Consider the following 17,815-nt stretch of genomic DNA (forward strand, 5'->3'; position numbering starts at 1 on the left):
AGGCACAAGTTCGTAGTATTCTAACCCAGCCAGGTTATTCAAACACATACCTCTGAACTCAACTACCAACACAGATTAGCTGTATCCCAGTTATTAGTCAGGAATTCACTGTCAAACTCACTAGTGCTCAGTAGTTTTCAAAAGCTCACCTGAGAAAGAAAAGCTACCTGCCTGGTTGTTTGAAGGATGTTATTCATCCATTCCTCTCTACATGATCTGAAATTCATTCCTGAGTTAAGCCAGATCACTACAGAGAGCTGCATACTTGGATATTAAAATAATTACTTTCTAAAGTTAATCAATTACTTTCTCTAACTTTCCAGCTCCAAAAAAAAAAAATGAATGAAGATTCATTCATTCAACTATTACTCACTGAACAACAATATCCAAAGCATTAGGTCTACAAAACAGAATAAGACACAGTCCTACCTCTTAAAGGCGCTACCTATCTTTCTAAGTATCTTTATCTATTTGTAGAGACCATATAGATAGAGTCCCATGTGATAATCACAAAGATGGTGAAATACACAGGGAGGGACCCTGCCCCCCAATCCCCACCAGAGCACAGGCAGAGGGAAGGTGAAGAATGACTGAAGAATTCCAAGCTCTCCTAGCATAATGTCCCTTGTCCTCCCGGGAGTCAGGTGTGCTAAGGATCAAATGAGAGGAGGTGCGGGGGGTGCTGTCCAAAGTCTAAGTAACTTCCTAGCTGAAGGGAAGAGTATTAGCTATGGTGCCCTGGGCTGCACACAGAAACTTGAAATCAGCTTAGTGAATACACAAATTTATCATCTGACATAACAAAAGGCCTAGAGATAGGGCAGCCTCCAAAGTCAGATTTAGAGGCTCAGTGATGGCATCAAGCACCCTCATTCTTCCTGCCTCTCAGCTCTGCCTGTCTCAGGGTTGGCCTTCCAGTTGAGGTAGAACAATGCAGCTTCAGCAGTTACAGGCATCACAATAAGTCACAAAGGGCCCCAGGGAAGAAAGGGACCCCTTTTCCCTGGTCCTCCTTAAGAAGGAAGAAATTTTCCCAGAGACCTTTGAAGATTTCTCTTCAAGTCTCAATATCCTGGACTTGGGGACATGCCCATTTATAAAGCAATTAGTAAGGGCCATGGGATGACTGCTCAAGGCTCACTGTAATCCCTTGGGATGTGGTCTATTTGAGAAAATCAACCACGCTTACTGCTACAGTGGCATTAGGAACACAAGCCAACTGGCTTGAAAGAAGTCCTTTCTTTTAGGAATCTCTCGTAGGCCAAATTTTTTTATATGTGCATTTTCTCACTTCAAGGAGATACTGTTTTTTCTCTACTTTCAATGCCTAGAAAGCAAGGCTGATGGAAAATTATCAAGTCATATCATACTACTCATTTTGCAGCCCAAACTCATGCATGTCAAACAAAAGTTACCGAAATCTAAGAGTTTAACTCCAACTTCAGTGGTCAATAGGATGTTATTTCCTTTTACATCATGGTGGATAGTTTTGTTGCTAGGTGTCTTGGCCCCTGGGGCTGGCCCAGAGAGATCCCCATGCCTGTGGGCTCTGAACCTGGGGATGTCAGAAGCTTCTCCCAGACCCACCTCAAGGCTCAGAAGTGTGGAGGAAAATCTGACAGCAACTGCTTAGTTTATATAAACTCATTCGTTTGCAAAAGTTAAGGCCTTCAGATGACCAGTACTCCCACCAGCCTTGCCTGTCCTGCCTGCCCCCTGGGCCCACTGGACAGAACCTGCCCTTAGCATTGCTGGTAGCTGCACATCAGAGGCCCATATTCTTGGGTCAGAGTGACCCACTGTCAGGCAGGGTTCTGTCCTCGGGCAGGTGAATGGGAGGGAGATGTCTGTAGAATTGAGCGGCACCCTTGAGGCCCTCCACCATCACTCTGAGCCCTCTAGACCTGTGCTGAACCCTGGCTTCTATTCTGGAAGGACCCTCCAGCTCGTCCAGTTAGTCACCTCTGTCCACACGGGCCAGCATCAGCTGCCAGCCAAGATGCCCTGCTGAGCCCAGCTCTGCCTCTGACACCTGTTTGTGGACAAGCCCCTGCACCCCAGCCTCTGTTTCCACATCTGTAAAATGGAGATAGAGGTTCCTGCTCTGTTTTTGGAGCCTGGTGAATATCAGGTGCTCAGGTTCATGGGTGGGCAAGGGCTTGTGGACTTTGAGGTCAGGTGGGCCCTTTTTCGAGAGGATCACCAGGCTTGGCTCTGCTGAGGACCAAGGAAGGCCATGAGGTGGGGGGCCAGGAGCACACCCCACATGGATGGGGGGACTGAGGTGTGTGGGCAATGCTGAACTGCTGACCCACTACCAACTGCACACCAGGCTGAGCTGGAGTCACAGCAGGGCACCTGCAGGGGTGGGGGTGAGCCTTGAGAAGAGTCCCCATGGGTGTGCTCAGGCCTGGAGCAGGGGAGACCAGCAGGGCACAAAGCACCAGATGGGGGATGTGGAGCACCCCTGTGGGGCAGATACAGGGAACAAAGGGATGCAGTGGACAGGCCGACTGGGGTCAGATGTCAAGAGCCTCGCGAGGGGGCTTGAGCCTAATCCTGTGGGCACCAAGGAGTTGCCGTGGCTCTGTGTGGGGCAGTGACCAGCTTGGACGTGGGTTTCAGACAAAGAACTCTGGCAGCCACACGGAAGGCTGGCCAGGGAGTAATGGCAGCCAGGAGGCAGCAAACACCGTGCAGAGAGCCAGACCTCGGAGCCACACCCGAGGCAGGTCCTGAATGCGGCCTCCAGCAGCCACGTGACCTTGGGGAAGTTAATATATCATCCCTGAGGCCTGTTTCTTTTGCTGAAGGTTAAATGAATTAGTCCAAGGTAAGCTGTCAATCGTGGGCCTGACCAATAGTGAGTGCTCAACAGGTGGCAGGCTTGATGTTACTGGTGGCAGCGGCTAATTGCTTCATAATCCAAGTGAGAGATGACAAAGGCCTGAACTAAGACAGGAACAGAAAGGGCAGAGGAAGACAAGTATTTAGGCTACAGGTGCTACGGTCCGTAGTGCTGGAGGGAACTTGGTGGGGTGTGGGTATGGGAAACATTACCGGTTTCTGGAGGGACACCAGGAACGGAGCAGGGGATGACTTCAGCTTTGGGTTAGGGCCAGGGCCTGTGGAGAGAGGTGCAGGAGGCGGTGCTGGGCCCTGGGTTGGGCGAGGCAGTGGAGACCTGCAGCAGAAGCACAAGGCCTGGCCAGGGGCTTGGCTCAGGGAGAGCCCGCAGAGTCGGGCTGGGTTAAGGCTGAACTGCTAGGCTCACACATCAGCTCCAGAAAGAGCCACCAACCGAATTCCTTCTGAAAGCACGAGCCAGGTGGGTGATGTCACCTTTCTGAGGGAAATTGTATATGGGGAAAAGATTCTGGGCTGGAATGACAAAGATGTCGGTCCTGGTTCTCACTCCAGCTTTGCCGCTAACTGGCTATGTGACCCTGGGCAGGCTGTTCCACTTTCAGTGCTCAGTGTCCTCATGCACCAAGGGGCACCTGCTCTGTTGCCACACTGCAGAGAGTGACAGCTGCAGCCCCACATGCCTGCTCAGTTAGCCACGCTCAGGGGCCAGGAGAACACAGAGGTAGATAAAATGCCACTCCTTCCAGGCCCACCTCATTCTGACTGGTTTGGAAGATTTGACTTCAAACTAAGGTCCCAGCAATGGCCTGGGGCCTCGGCAGCAATCCCTCCTGCCCTGGGAATTCTGGGCAGGATCTGGAATGTGCTTGGAGAGCTAGGTCATTGCTGTAAATGTGGGCGCTCTCTACTCTACTTGGTGGAAATCTGGATTTAATAGCTGGGCAGGATTACTCAGTTTCAGAAGAATTTTTCAATTTATGAAAGTGCTCACCAGGGAATTCCTTCTCACAGCAGAGCCCCGAGTGCATTCTAAGTATTGATCAGTGAGTATGTGCTTACTGCTGCTGGCTAAGTGCCCAGTGGAGAGACGGCATTTCAGCATCTCGGGACATCCCTACTCAGGATCCACGGGAGGAAGCCAGCACTGACTCTGGGCACAAGCTGCCTTCCTGCCCACTCCTGTCTTGTCAAAGGGCAACCCCTTTGTGTGTGAGGGGCTCAAGGACTGGAGGCTCTGGGGAAGGCTGCCAGGCTGTCACACCAGTGCCCAGGATGGGCATTGTGCAGGCCTTGGGCAGCCCTGGCAGGGGCTCGGTCTTCGGAGGGGACTCCAGCAGCACCCGGCGCCCACAGATATGGCTGCCTCAGGCTTGTGGGGGAGTGACCTCAGCATCAGGGGATTGTCGCTGGTCTCCCTGGCTTTAAGTGGGGTGGCCACCTGTGCCTTTGGGACTCCCACCCTTTGCCTCACCCACACAATGGCTGCCCCAGGCCTGGGGCCTTGCTCTTCAGTGGGGAGCTCTCTACAGCTGGGACCACCTGGCAGAAAGCATAGGCCTGCTCCCTCACTAGGCCTTCTCCCTGGCTCCCTGTAAGGGTACTTAACACTCTTTTACATTGCCCGGCCTCTTTTACGTAATACCCCTGCCCTCCGTCTTCCTCACATGCTCCTATAGCATCCTGGCTTACTTCTTTAGAGGATACTGTGTTATGATTATTTATTTACATGTGTGTCTCCTGCACTAGATGGTTTTTATATATATCTTCAACACTTAGCACAGGGCCTGACATATGTATAACTGGTATGGAAGACTGCAAAAATTCTTTGCAGCCCCCTGCTTAAAAGTGTGGAGTTCATTTCCCCACCCTTTGAATCTTGACTGGCCTTGTGATTTGCTTTGGACCATAGAATGTGGTCAGAGACATTCTGGGGGTGTGAGCCATGGCCTCAAGAAGCTTTGCCTGCTTTTGCCCATTCTCTTGGGGCCCCTGCCACCACTACTATATGAACAAGCCTAGGCTAGTCCGTTGGAGGGTGAGAGAGCATGTAGAACAGAGATGAGCTGTCCCCAAGGGACCATTTATGCCAGCCAGCCCTGTCATTGTCAGCTGAGCCCGACCCAGATCAGCTGAGACCAACCAAACTGCAAACCAGAGTCATAATCTGAATGGTTGTTGTTTAAGCCACTAAATCTTAGAATTGCTTGTTATGCAGTAAGAGCTAACTGATAAAGCATGAATAAATGATGGGAGTTAAGTGCTCAGAGAACTTTCTTCTTTGCTAGTTTGGTTTGAAGCTAATTAAAAAAAAAGCTGTGCAAAATTTACCATGTTAACCATTTAAAACTGTACAGTTCATTAAGTACATTTACACTGTTGTGCAATCAATCTCTAGAACACATCATCTTGCAAACCGGAAACTCTATACCCCATCAAGCAACTTCCCATTCCCCTCTTCCCGCAGCTCCTGACAGTGAGCTACCATTCTACTTTCTGTCTCTATGAATATGATTACTCTAGCTATCTCATATTAGTAGCATCACACAGTATTTGTCTTTTTGTGGCTGGCTTATTTCACTTAGCATAATGTCCTCAAGGTTCACCCACGTTGTAACATGTGTCAGATTTTTTTTCTCTTCTAAGCCTGAATAATACTGCATTGTATTGTTTGTCCAGTCATTTGTCCATGCACACTTGGACTGCTTCCACCTTTTGGCTATTGCGAATAGTGTTGCTTGGAGGCCAGTTCTTAACACCCAGTTATAGACATCCCTAAGTGCCCTGTCTCAAACCCCATTATGAGTGGTTAGGGTGCACTAGCTCTATGGACCCAGCAGCAAGTGTCATCAGAAGGAAAGGGGCCACTGGGGAGGGTCTGCCTGGGGTTGGATGCTTTACTTAGAGGCCAGTGAAGCCACAAACAGAACCAAGACTGGAGATGAAGTTGCAGTCAAACTTCTGCATATTTCTCACCAAACGACATAAGGTATTTGTCAGAGACTAATGGGCTTGTTCCAGCTGGATGAGAAGGGCTGTCTGAGGTGGTAATAAAGAGGAAGAGATGTCAAATATTAAAAGGCAATGAATTTCAGGGGCTTTGCAGCTGAGAAGTCCATTAAATCAGAGCCCCAAGAAAAGTTGTGTGACCAAATAATTTTTCTCAGAGCTCAAGTAAGAGCTCAGAGAGGTGATAAATGTTCCTATTTCCATTGGTATTTATGACACATGTTTGATAAAGGACCTGAAAAAATTATAAACTCAGAGCAGTTGTGAAATATACTGAGAAAGCCCAGCGAAGACTGTGTCATGCAGGCTCAGAGGATAATTCATACAGGAACGGAGGAGCCCGACACGTGCAGACACTGGGGGGACAAATTGGTGGCTTTACCCAAACACAGCCTCTTGCTGCTGCTGCTCAGCCAGGCCACCACTGGCTCCCAAGCCTCTTGCTGCTCTCCCCCCTCCCCCACTACCCAACAAACCAGATATGCACGTCTCCCTTTCTCCTTTTCCAAAGAACTGAGCTCAGAATTAACCCTGAGGGCCAGCTGGGCTCTAGCTTCCAGGTAGGACAGAATAGATCAGCTGTGGACTGTACACCCAGCCCAAGTCAGAGGGGTAGGTCCTTGACTGGGAAGTCGCAGCAGCCCCAGCCCCGTGGCCCCACATGGGCAAACCCTCCCGGGGTGGGCTCCTCTGGAGAAGGGAGGCGTGCACGGCTCAGACTTCTCGTCTAATCTAGACTCTCAGCGAGGAGACCTCCTGACTGTCCTGTGGTCCACATGGAAACTCCTGCCATGTATCTGCAAGGGAACAGAAGACCTAAGAGCAGTCACCACCTCTCACCAGCCCACCTTTTCCAAGTTGTCCAGTGCTGGGTGGCAGACTTATTTCTCAAGCAGTGATATTTGTCACTGAAGGCCCTTTATGTCCCTACAGCCCCTAGCTCATGGCCACACACAAGTGGGTGCTTGATATGCATTTGCTGGGCAGAACCGAAGATTACTTTCTGGTCTGAATATCTTCATGCCCTCCAAGATGGTATAAAAGTTGGTTAAGTTTTTCTTTAAAAATTTTGAAACCCTCATAAAACAGAAATATCCCCTCTCTTCCTCCTGCTTTGTGCTCCTGCCTCCTAAGTCCAGAGACTAACCAGAGGCAGCTGCCAGCCTAGGTTTGGGGGCAGCATGATGGGGGAGATCTAAATTAAGCTGCAGAATCACCATGACTCCCTGTGACCTGATACAAGGGCTCTTTCTCATTTAGAAGCCCATCTAGTCAAGGAATGCCTGATCCCTTATTTCTAAACTCCTCACCTTTGGCTCCAAGAGACTTCTATGACTGTTCTTACCTTCATCCATAGCTTCTCTTCCTGTCCCCACATGCCCCCCAATCCTTTCTCCAAGCTCATGCCCAGTATGTCCTGTTTCTTCATTTGGGTTGTTTATTTTTCTGCTCCTTTGGCCAAGTCTTCACTAACACTTGTTTCTTAGGGCCCCATCCATCCCTTAAGCCTCAGCTTGAATCCCATCCTACAAGAATTCTTACCAGTCCCCACCCCAGACCTCTCCTGTGGTCCCTTGAGACCTTGTTGGTGTCTCAATTGCAGTAGAGCTCCCTGGCTGCCTGATTTCAGAGGAATGTCTGTCTGTCTGCCTCCTTTTTAGGTTCTGATCCTGGATGGTTTGTCTTTCTGGCCCCTTGTGCACCTGGCACCATGTTTTGCACAAAAAGTTCCTCTCTGATTTGGAATTCAGGGTGAGTTACGACCAGATGCAGACACACTCTTGGTGGTAAGAATAACTTCTCCAGAACAAGATCCAACAGAATCATCTGAAACGTCACACTTGTGTGAAACTTGGTGCATGAAAGAATGCAAAATCAAGCCCCCTGTAACTTCAGGAGACACCAGTGTTAACAACAGTTATGAGCCACAATTTGTATGGCAATCTATGGTTGCTAATTCATTGTCTACATCCTCTTTGGAGAGGGGGTGTCCATTCTGTCCAGCTCCAGTGGCTTTGTAGGGCCCTAAAGGGCCCCCTTGGCAAAGACCGACAGCAGCTTCAAAACAGACCAAAGGGAATGGTCTTTTGTTTGGGAAGAGATGAGGGAAAACAGGCGCAAGACTGTTAGGATCCCAGCACCAGTCTAAGGACCTTGGCCAGAGGGTGTGTCTGGTCCCAGGGAATCTGATGTCTGGGGCCAGGGGTGGGCACTCATAATACTCTCATGATGCTCTGTGCCCCCATGAAACTGTGTACTGCCTATAGTATATGTAGAGACACTGCTTCTTTTCCATTGGAAGGTAAATTCTTGGAAGCTAGGGTGGCAGGGGCATGGGTGGTTCTTGGCTGGAGGGACTAGGGTCAAGAGACCAAGACAGATAGTTGGGGTCAAGAGAGAGAACCCAGTTCAGCACCTTGGAGAGCTCTAAGTGCATAGGGCAGAAAGCTGGAGGTCTATGGAGAGCTTGGGGCTGTCCTGGAGCAAGCAACTAAGTCTACAGCTGGAGGCTGAGGAATGGACATTCCCTTCCCGAAGCAGACTCAAAACTTCAGATGCCTTGTGTAGTTTGGCCAGTTCGTTTATTCATTAAACAAGTGTTCTTTGTCTCCTGTGGGCTGGGCACTGGGCCAGGTCCTAGAGTCACATGTGAATGGACATGTCTGCAGACCTGAGATGCTCACAGTTTAACAGGGGACACACCAGATGACTGTGATGCCAAGTGAGAGGAGTTTTAGTGTGGCAAGCACTGGGCAAGGAGGCACAGAGGAGGGATGGCTGGCTCTGTGAGGTGGAGCATAGGGAGGCTTCCCTGGGGGCGGGGGTGGGGTGGTTAAGGGAATGTTGGAAGGGTAAGCAGGAGCTCCCCAGCTGGGCTGGAGGGACAAGGTGTGGCCCTCACGGATTTTATGTGTGTTGTCTGAGTGTGTGGTGTGTATAAGTATACCAGCATGAATGTATGGTGTGTGTGAACATATGATGTGTGTATGAACACACATGTATGCATGTATGTATGTGTACGAACATATGTGCATGCTTGAGCATGTGGAGTGAGGGGCAGGCCCAGACTGTGAAAGAAACAAACCCACAGTGGCCTTTATCCCATAGGAGGCTGTGGGCCATTGGGGGATTTTATATGAGAGGTTGAGAGAGTCAGGTTTGTCTCTTGTGCTCAGAATCAACCATGAGTGGTTGCACCCCACACATGCAGGCTGCCCCCTCACACATTCCTCCTGCCCCCTGGTCCTGTGCACACACCATCAGGCACTCCCATCTACTAGATTGCCTCTCTGCTATTCCCACTCTGATGCTCCTCCTCTGAACTTCCCAGGCACAGTCAGCCAGCCAAAGCACATTTGTCAGGTATCTGCAAGGTATCAGCCCTGGGCTGAAAGCTGGGGTGGAGGTGGGGGCTGAAGAGGAGGGAGGGGTGATAGGTGAGCATGAGAGTCCTGGTCCCGGGGCAGAGGGCAGCTCAGAGGAGACACAGGTGCTCACAGTGAGAAGCTGGACAGGAGTTATGTAACAGTCTGCAGTGGCACTGGAGGCCTTCTGAAGAGGGAGAGATGGGGATCTGGGGAGGGAGGAGTTGGGTGGGATGGCCAGGAAGCACAGAGGGTGTCGGGGGACAGCCAGCTATGTCACCATGGAGAACCAAATCACATGAGGACGAGCAGTATTCTTAACTTACGAGCTCATGGTCTAATGCACATGTACTGAGGACCTATTCTGTGCTGGGCCCTGGGCTATGGAGATGAAACGAGCTTCCCTCCACAAGGAGCTCAGTCTGATGGGGGAGATAGATGCTGCAGTGGACATAGGTGATTTGGGTTGCTTGGCATTGGAACCCCCTTTCTACTGGGGAGAACCCTAAGGTGGGAGGGGAACTGGGCCCTGTCACTGTGGGAGTTGAGCAGACGTGGCTCCATGGCAGCTGGCATGTGGCCATGAGGCTAGGCTTGGTTGGCCCGATGCTCATGCCCTGGACTTTGACACTCCAGCTGGTGCCAGCTGACGATGACAATGACGGCGTGGTGAACTGGTGGAGTTGGTGGCCCAGTGGCACTTGAGCATCCATGGGGAGCTGGTGCCAGTGTAGGGTCTCCAGCAGACCATCCCTGAGGCTGTGACCAATTCCCAGCCTCAGAGAAATACCTGGTTCTGCTTAATGCTGTCAGAGCTGTGGTCTGTGGTTGGCATCCCAGGACCCTCCATGGTACAGATACATGAATGCGTTCACGCTACACTGTATCACATGCAGCCCGATCAACACTCCTGGCAGCAGAGCCTGCCTGAGATGCTGGGGGCACAGGGTGCAAGTGGATGAGGGTGGGGGCTTGGCCTGGTCTCAGATGTGAGTGGGATTTGTTCACAGGGAGTTCTTATTAGGACCTGCCTGTGCAAAGGCCCAGAGCCCGGAACTGTTGCAGAAGCACACTGCCGGGGCAGTTGGCAATTGAATTAGGGCTGGAGGTGGGGGGGCAGGCAAGTCTGAGGCTGGAGCATAGGCAGGGTCACCACGACAGGCTTCATAAGCTGCATTAGGGAAATGAAAAAAAAAGATCCAGGTCACCTGGGGTTCACCAGGCACTGCAAATCCCACCAGGAGACAGCGAGAGCCGCCCCGAGCCACTGCTACTGCTGGGCAGTGAGCGGTGAGGATGAGGCTGGGCCTGGAGTGCGGAGGTCAGAGGACGAGGGCTCTGAGCTCTGACAGGAAGCAGGAACTCAGGACGGGGAGCGTCTACGTGGGACTGGGGCCGAGGGGAGGAGTTTCTGAGTGCTGTCCCTGCCTTCAGTGCCCCAGGGTCACCCACCAGGCTGGGCCTGGGGCCTGGCATTTGCAGCCCAGGTGCGGGTTGCTGCCTCCTCCTTTCCGAATCTGTGGATGAGCCCCTTGCTCGGATGGATGCCTGAGCACCTCTCCCAGGCTGTAGGTGCAGAGGCCCTTCTATGCAGAGGAGCTACTGACCTGCCCTCTGTCTTTAGCTCTGGTCCCAATTTACAGTTTTCTGTTTTACCTTTCACTATTCTAGGGGCAAGATGTCAGATTTCCAAATATAAACGAGACTCTGCAGCCAGCCTCTGCCAGAGGATTTGAGTAAAGACTTAGACTGAATGGACAGAGCTCACCTGAGGCACCTGGGGGCTGGTGGCAGCTACCACACCTCCCAACACAGCCCAGCCCCCTGGCAGAGAGGATGGTTCCAGGTGCTGAGCCTGGACGTGCAGATGGGTGACATCTGTTCCTCATCTGGTGTGCAAGTGGAGAGCATTCACTGCCCCCCATTCCTGTGCACAGGGCCCCCTGCCTCCCTCCTTCACTGCCCTACATTCCCAGAGGGCCTGGGCTCTGCACCCCTGACGGCTACACCACCACTCCCTGTCCTCTTTCCATCCAGAGGCCCTGGCTGCCCTGCCTTCCACCTGGGTGCCTGAGAAGCCTGGGTGAGGCAGCTGTTTGAGGGGGTGAGCTGAGAGCCTGGCTGGGGGAGAGGCCCCGCAACGGGTCCCAAGGTTTCTGCACCCAACACTGCAGACCCGGCAGGAAATAGAAGGACCATGAGGGTCCAGATGAGAAACGGGGTCTCAGATAACCCAATGGCCAGATACAACCCTGAAGCCTAAATTCTCATGTGCTCTGTCCCCCAGAAACTCGCTTTGTTCCGAGCTGCCTGGAGACTTAATCCCAGCCTGACAGAGCTTTGGGAAAGTCAGCCACCTGCCTCAGAAAGGGACACGGGTTTGGAGGAGCTGGGGAGGACAAAGTGGGCGGGCAAGAGAGGGGGAAACACAGCCCTCCCCTACCTGCTTTAGCAACAGCCAGGACTTCCCCAGAATTCTGAGAGCTGCAGTCCCAGAAAATCAATCAATACTTTTAAAGGATTTGCAAGAATTAGTGCACTGGAGCTGGAGTACCAGCAGTTCAGTTACCCAGGTAAAGAGAGAAATGAAATGGAAACTCCAGATGCCAGGGGCTAAGCGCAGCTCCGGGCACTGAATCACACCGCAGAGGAGGATTTGCAGCCAAGAGAACGTGAAGTGAGGAAAGGGGACTTGTGCCCCTGTGTGCATGTCTGGAGGGGGTGGCGACCCACCTCAGCCCCACTCGTGTCCTCTTCATCTCCCGGGCGGGGGTATCTCTCCGTAGCTGTTTGCCCCTGGGTCTCACCCCTCTGCCGGGCCTAGCCAGGGTCAAGTCTGGGGCAACACACATCCTGTCATTTCAGGAGAGGTGTCATTTCTGGTAGTAATTTCAGTTATTCATACTGCTGATGACCTTTTAATCATCATCAAGTAATCATCATGATCATTCTAGGTAAAGCAGGAAATAAGCAAAAGAGAAGAAAGTGGGGCTCGCCTTTAGGTGATAAGGCCCTGGCACAGAATTGGAGGTCAGGTATGCTTTAAAGTGCCTGGGCTGGCACAGGCATCACACCTGTGGAGAAACCACAGCCACCCGCGAGAAGCGGGTGCCCATCACACTGGCCAGTGGGGCCCTCGGCATGCACTGGTCTGTGAAGGAGACACCCAGCCTCGGCCCCGGAACGGTCCACAGGTGGTCTCTCCTGACATCCCCAGTCCCATCCCCTCTGGACTGCCTGCTGTCTGCCCTGGTTTAGCTCTTACCCCGCCAATCCCTCCCTCCTCCGTGTGTAATTTTTGCCTGCTGAATTCTGCCTCCCATTAGACTGCGAGCTCTGGTGGGGCAGAGATGCCACGGTTCATTCTCTGAATCCCCAGAGCCTGGCACAGCCTCTGGAACCCTGGAATGGGTCTCAGCGAGGCCCACAGGTGATGAGCGGTGACACACGTGTCCAAGACTGCGAGGCAGGAAGGACAGGCCTGTTCGGGTACACGGGCCTGTGCTCCTGGACCTCCCAATTTCCACCCCGTGGGACCCTTCTCAGTGTTCCCATTGTTTCTGCTGAGCTGCCAGCTATGATGATACCCATCTCAGCCGGGTCCCTGCCCCACAGGTATTTAGCCCGGCAGTCTATCTATGAGACTCTATAATAAACTCTCACGGGGAGGGATGACCCAGAGGAACCACGCTGCAGGGGTGGGGCTGGGCTTACGGCTTGGCCGCAGCCCTGGGTCCTGGTGCAGCTCTGCTCTGGATAGGCTGCATGTGGAGGCGTGCGTGCGTGCGTGCGTGCGTGCGTGCGTGCGTGCGTGCGTGTGTCTGCGCGGCTCCTGGGGACCACCCACTGACTGAAGGTGGGCACGGAGGCAGTTCCACCCCTGCATAGACACGAAGGTGAGAAGCCCCAGCCCAGTCTCCTGGACAGGCTGGGTCCAGCATGGATCACCCTACATTAACGGAGCGCCACTATATACATGGGGCAGCAGACCAAAATGACCCAGCTGCCCTACTTTCTGCTTCTCCAGGTTTCCTGGCACAAAGTGCAATTACACACTCACTGGGGTGATTCCTGTGGAAGGGGCTGAAGGGTGTGGTGTGGACGTGGAGGGACCGCGGCCAGCCTGCCTTGTGCACATGTTGTTCCATCTGGGACGCGCTCCTCTTTCTCATCAGAGAACGTCTACCGTCCTGTAAGACCATCTCTGGTCCCACTACACGGGCTCCCCACACTGCCAAGGTGAACTTCGCAGCTGCCAGCCCTCAGGCTGTGTGCTGCTCAAGGGCAGGGACCCCAGCACTGGGCACCAGGAGGGGCAGGGAGGGTTTGCTGACAGAGCAACCGGCTTTGACCAAGAGAAAGTGGAGTCCCTCTGGACTCGGGAGGGTTGAGGCACTGCCGCCTGGCCAAACGGAGGGGTGTCCAACCAGCTGGGTCTGCAGTCCCCTCCAGAATGTGGCCGGGAGTCCTCCTCGACTCTAATCTCAGCCCTCAGCAGGGACCAGGGATGGGGAAGGCACTTTTGGGCCTGACCTAGGAGCTGTCCTGTCACCTGTGGGCCCAGGCCTCCCTGCCCAGCTCCATCCCAGTGGGGAATACTGGTGTCCATTTGGTGCTCCAACTCCTTCGAGGAAGGGAAGCCATCTCTAGGCTCCCTGGAACTTCTACAACTCTACTGCGGGGCCCAGGCTGGCTCCCTCTTGGGGTGAGTGCTGTCCCTCGTGGTGGGGTGATGAGGGGTCTTCAGTGGGATTGGAGGATCTGGGTGGGACATACAGCCAGGCCTGGGCAGGCTCAGGTGGAGGCTGGGAGGTTTTCCCTAGCACAGCTGACCTAAGTCTTGGGAGGGTCTGAAAACCAGGCCATGGGGCTCCCTGAGTCCCTAGAAATGATCCCATGTGTCCCAGCAAAGGTGGATTGGGAAGAGGAGTGGGCTGAGCTGCTCTGGCTGCCATCGGAGGTGCCCCCTCAGCTCCCTCTGCTCCCCTCCGCTTCCTGAAGGTTCTGAAACCAGCATCTCCCTCCTTCCTCAACCTCTGCAAGACAAGCTACGGTTGTGCCCATCTCCTGTTAGCAGAATTAGCAGGACCTATACCACCTGCCCTGAGCAGCATCTAGTAACGTGGAACATCAGCACAGCAGGAAGAGACTGGAACTTTCCATTTTTCTGGTAGGTGCTGGGGAGGGGAATGTAATGGGCTTCAGTCCCTGCTCAGAAAAGCTCTCACTCCTCAGGAAAGCTCTTAAAAGCAGAGCCTGGATGTGACTTGTCTCTGCTCCCCAGTGCCTGGCACCCCAGCTTCTGGCCCTGAACAGGTTTCAGGTAAGGTTTGAATGAGTGATGGAAGGAATGAATGAATAGTTGCTGGACTGGAGAAGGTGTCCTGGAATAGGAGGCACCGGGCTGGGCCTTAAATGGACAGGATTTGAGCTGACGGCCGTGGAGGAAGCGCTGCTCCCAGAGTGCATGGCACAAGCAGAGGTACACAAGTGGGCAAGTGCATGGAGGGACCAGGGACTCTAAAGTCTGGGGCAGTGGGGCAGGAGTGATGGCACTAAGCAGGCAGAGGGAAAAGCTGCAGAGGTGCAGAACCCTGGCAAACAACTCCATGCACTGAGGGACATTAGCATTTCCAGATCTCCAACCTTTTTCTTCTTTTGTGAGCACCCGCCAGGGGACGGAAAAGCACCCTAGTTCTTGGCTTTCTCCCAGACTGGAAAGAGGAATGGGGGGAGGCAGTCAGGGCTGGGTGGGCTCACTTGGAACACATGGCTCCCTCCACCTCCCCCTGCCACATGCACCTGCTTCCTCGGGACCTGGGCAGTGATGGAATCATCAGGCTGGAAGTCATCTGGGAGGAGAATGGGCCATGTGCCTCAGACAGAGCGAACCCTGGGCCCTGTCCTGGAGCCTTCACTACTCCTAGGGCTGACTGGAGGCCCAGGTAGAGTCCAGGGTGACCTAGATGGCAGGGCCAGGAGGAGCAGCCAGGTCTCCAGATGCTCTAGTTCTGCAGGAGATGACACTGTACGGCAACTGTGATGTGAAGAAGGGCATGGTGCCCTTTTACTGAGAGCCTGCTGAGTCCTGGTACGGTCCCTGTGCCTCGCACACCTCCCCGCACTGAAGTTATGAGTGTCTTGTGCACAATGTGCAAGGTGAGTTGAGACACCGTGTCTCCACCTGGAGGCTGAGACTGGTTTGGTCTGGCAAGGAAGGGCCTGCCCTTGTCAGGTTAAGGCATCAATTCTTAACCTTGGCCTTCTTCATCAGGAAGCTTCAAAAAAATATGGATGCCTGGTCCCCACCCACCCCATTCAATAGTATGCGGCCCAGTATAGGCACCAGATTTCTAAAAACCCCCCAGGATATTTTAATGTCTAGCAAAGTTTGAGAAACTGTCTTATGACTAATGCTGTTGTTGTTTTGCCTTTTTGTTCTTATTCCCAAAGTGTCCAGATCTGTGCTCAGAGCTCAAAGAAATTTACTGAAAAAATTAAATTAAATTAAGGAATGACAGCTCGAAGAGCCAGGAACTTATGCAAATGAATGCAAATAAATACACACTTCCATACATATGTTTATGCAAATATTCTCGTGGTCCTTGCAAATCACTCACCCACCTGCAAGCAGCTGCCTTCAGTTTCTTGGTGAGAACCCTGCCCGGGTTAATGACAGGTGGTATCATGACCTCCCAGAAAGACATCTCTATTAGCAAACTCACCCCAAAAGTCCTCCAGGGCCCTGCTCACTGAGCCCAGCTCTGTGCATCAAAAGCCTTTCCCTACTCACTCAGGCCTCAGGGCTCACTCAAAGCCACAGACCTGGGAGGGAGCAGCTGCCTGGTGGGCACTTCAAGGCCACCAGGGCTGTGGGCAGAGAGAGTGGGGGCCGGGCAACTGCCAGGGGTCTGATAGCTGGAGGACAGTTTTGATCAAAAAGGCACAGATGGGCTGCCTTTAGTTATGTGCTAGTCTGGGTGGGCTGGCATGTGGCTGGGCATTCAACCGTGCTTAGGGCATCCCACGTGTGTGTCTGCCTGACCAGGTGCTGCAGCTGATTTATATAAATCCAGTGGCAGATACTGGACTTCAGAACAAAACTTGCCTCATCAAGATGAGAGACTGGCACCCCCCACCCGCACTCCCTTGTGGATGCTAACTGGCTCTAGCACCAGTCTGCCACCCCTTCTCTCAGGTGACTGCAGACCCTCAGGATGCCCTTGCACTGCTGCCTCAAGGAGGAGCCAGCTCTGTGACCTGCTGGCCCCTGGCTCTGCTCCCTGAGAGGACCTCAGAGGAATGAAGCCTCACTGCTTCCTTCCACAGGCTCAACCCTCCCAGGGGCTCCCTCCCGGGGCTGGACAAACTCCCTCAGCACTGCCTGGGGTGGGGCGAGTTCCCTGGGGCGGGGTGAGGGGGGCTGGAAGGTGAACCAAGCTCCGGCATTTTGGGATCCTAGCTCAAGCCTGCCCTGGGTGGCCCTGGGAAGGTCACACAGAATTTCTTATTTCTCTAGTCGCTGCACCCAAGAGGTGGTGGCCATAACTATTTGGGAAGCTTTGGGGAGCTGGAATGTGAGCTCCGTGAGGGCAGTTCTATTTGTTATGCATAGCTGCACTTTTGTTGGCTGACCTACTAATGATCATTTCTTCCACAGCGCCCTGTCTCCCCTCTATCTCACTCTCTTCGCCAGTTGTTCTTGTGATTTCATGTACAACTTGTGGGGGGAAGGTGTGGCCTGTCCCCTGCAAGGTGCTCACCTCCAGGAGGGCAGCAGTAGTCAGTGTCCCCCATGGATCCAGTGTACGTCACCTGGGCACAGCTCTCCCTTTGGGTGGTGGTGGTGGGGAGGGGGCAGAGGGCTATCAATACTTTCAGGCTGTGATGGAAACCCAGGGACTGGTGTTCCAGTAGGGGCCACAAGTCAGTTCCGGAATGATTCTTCTCAGCAAAGATGGTTACAGTGACATTTGCATTTAGCACGAGAATCTCTGAGCTCCCTGTGACAACCCAGCCATTCAGGCCCTAAAGCACCCTGGGAATCCAGCTGAGTGGAGTGAAATCTGCCATGCTGGGTTGGGAGACAGAGCTTTGCCTCACTGCCCACCCACCCTCACTCACTGCCCTCAGGGGTCACTCTCAGCTCTTGGGCCAACTTTCCAATAGGAAAATAAGCTTTCACACTCAGTAAAATCTCTGCCAGAGTACCAGCCAGCCCCAGAGCAGCTACCAGCCTCCCCAGGCATGAGAGACAGGCCTGGACCCTGGAGAACACTATCTCCCTGCTGCCTGCTTCACTTTTGCTGGCTTGAATTGAGCTTATTCTAAAGGGCAATTTTATTCTTTAATTATTTCAGGCTGACCCTTCACCTCTTTCAGCTTTTCTGGGCTGTTTGAGAGATTCCCTGTGGCTCTAGTCACTCAGTGGCTGTGTGATAAGGGACAATGGAGATAAAGGCATCTCTTTTGGAGGGAAGTGGGGGGGGGGGGTGATTAGTCCTGGAGCCTTCATGGCTGGTTGGCTGTGGGCCTGGCTAATAAGTCTGGGTCTGTTCCAGAACAGGCTGTTGTTT

The 17,815-nt window shown here is 53.0% G+C and overlaps 1 protein-coding gene across 1 annotated transcript in view; it reads left to right on the top strand.

The window, feature by feature from the left end:
* The window catches only part of LOC140845597 (uncharacterized), a 42,559-nt gene extending 26,743 nt beyond the window's left edge, over nucleotides 1-15,816 (top strand). Inside the window, exons 4-9 of the mRNA XM_073220184.1 lie at nucleotides 7,536-7,626; nucleotides 13,267-13,478; nucleotides 13,804-13,944; nucleotides 14,241-14,409; nucleotides 14,524-15,398; nucleotides 15,693-15,816. Coding sequence (XP_073076285.1) covers nucleotides 7,536-7,626; nucleotides 13,267-13,435 — 260 coding nt within the window. The 3' untranslated portion in view covers nucleotides 13,436-13,478; nucleotides 13,804-13,944; nucleotides 14,241-14,409; nucleotides 14,524-15,398; nucleotides 15,693-15,816. The remainder of the gene's footprint in view (nucleotides 1-7,535; nucleotides 7,627-13,266; nucleotides 13,479-13,803; nucleotides 13,945-14,240; nucleotides 14,410-14,523; nucleotides 15,399-15,692) is intronic.
* Nucleotides 15,817-17,815: the final 1,999 nt, after the last annotated feature.

Source organism: Manis javanica, chromosome 2 (genome assembly GCF_040802235.1).
Source record: "Manis javanica isolate MJ-LG chromosome 2, MJ_LKY, whole genome shotgun sequence".
NCBI lineage: Eukaryota > Metazoa > Chordata > Mammalia > Pholidota > Manidae > Manis > Manis javanica.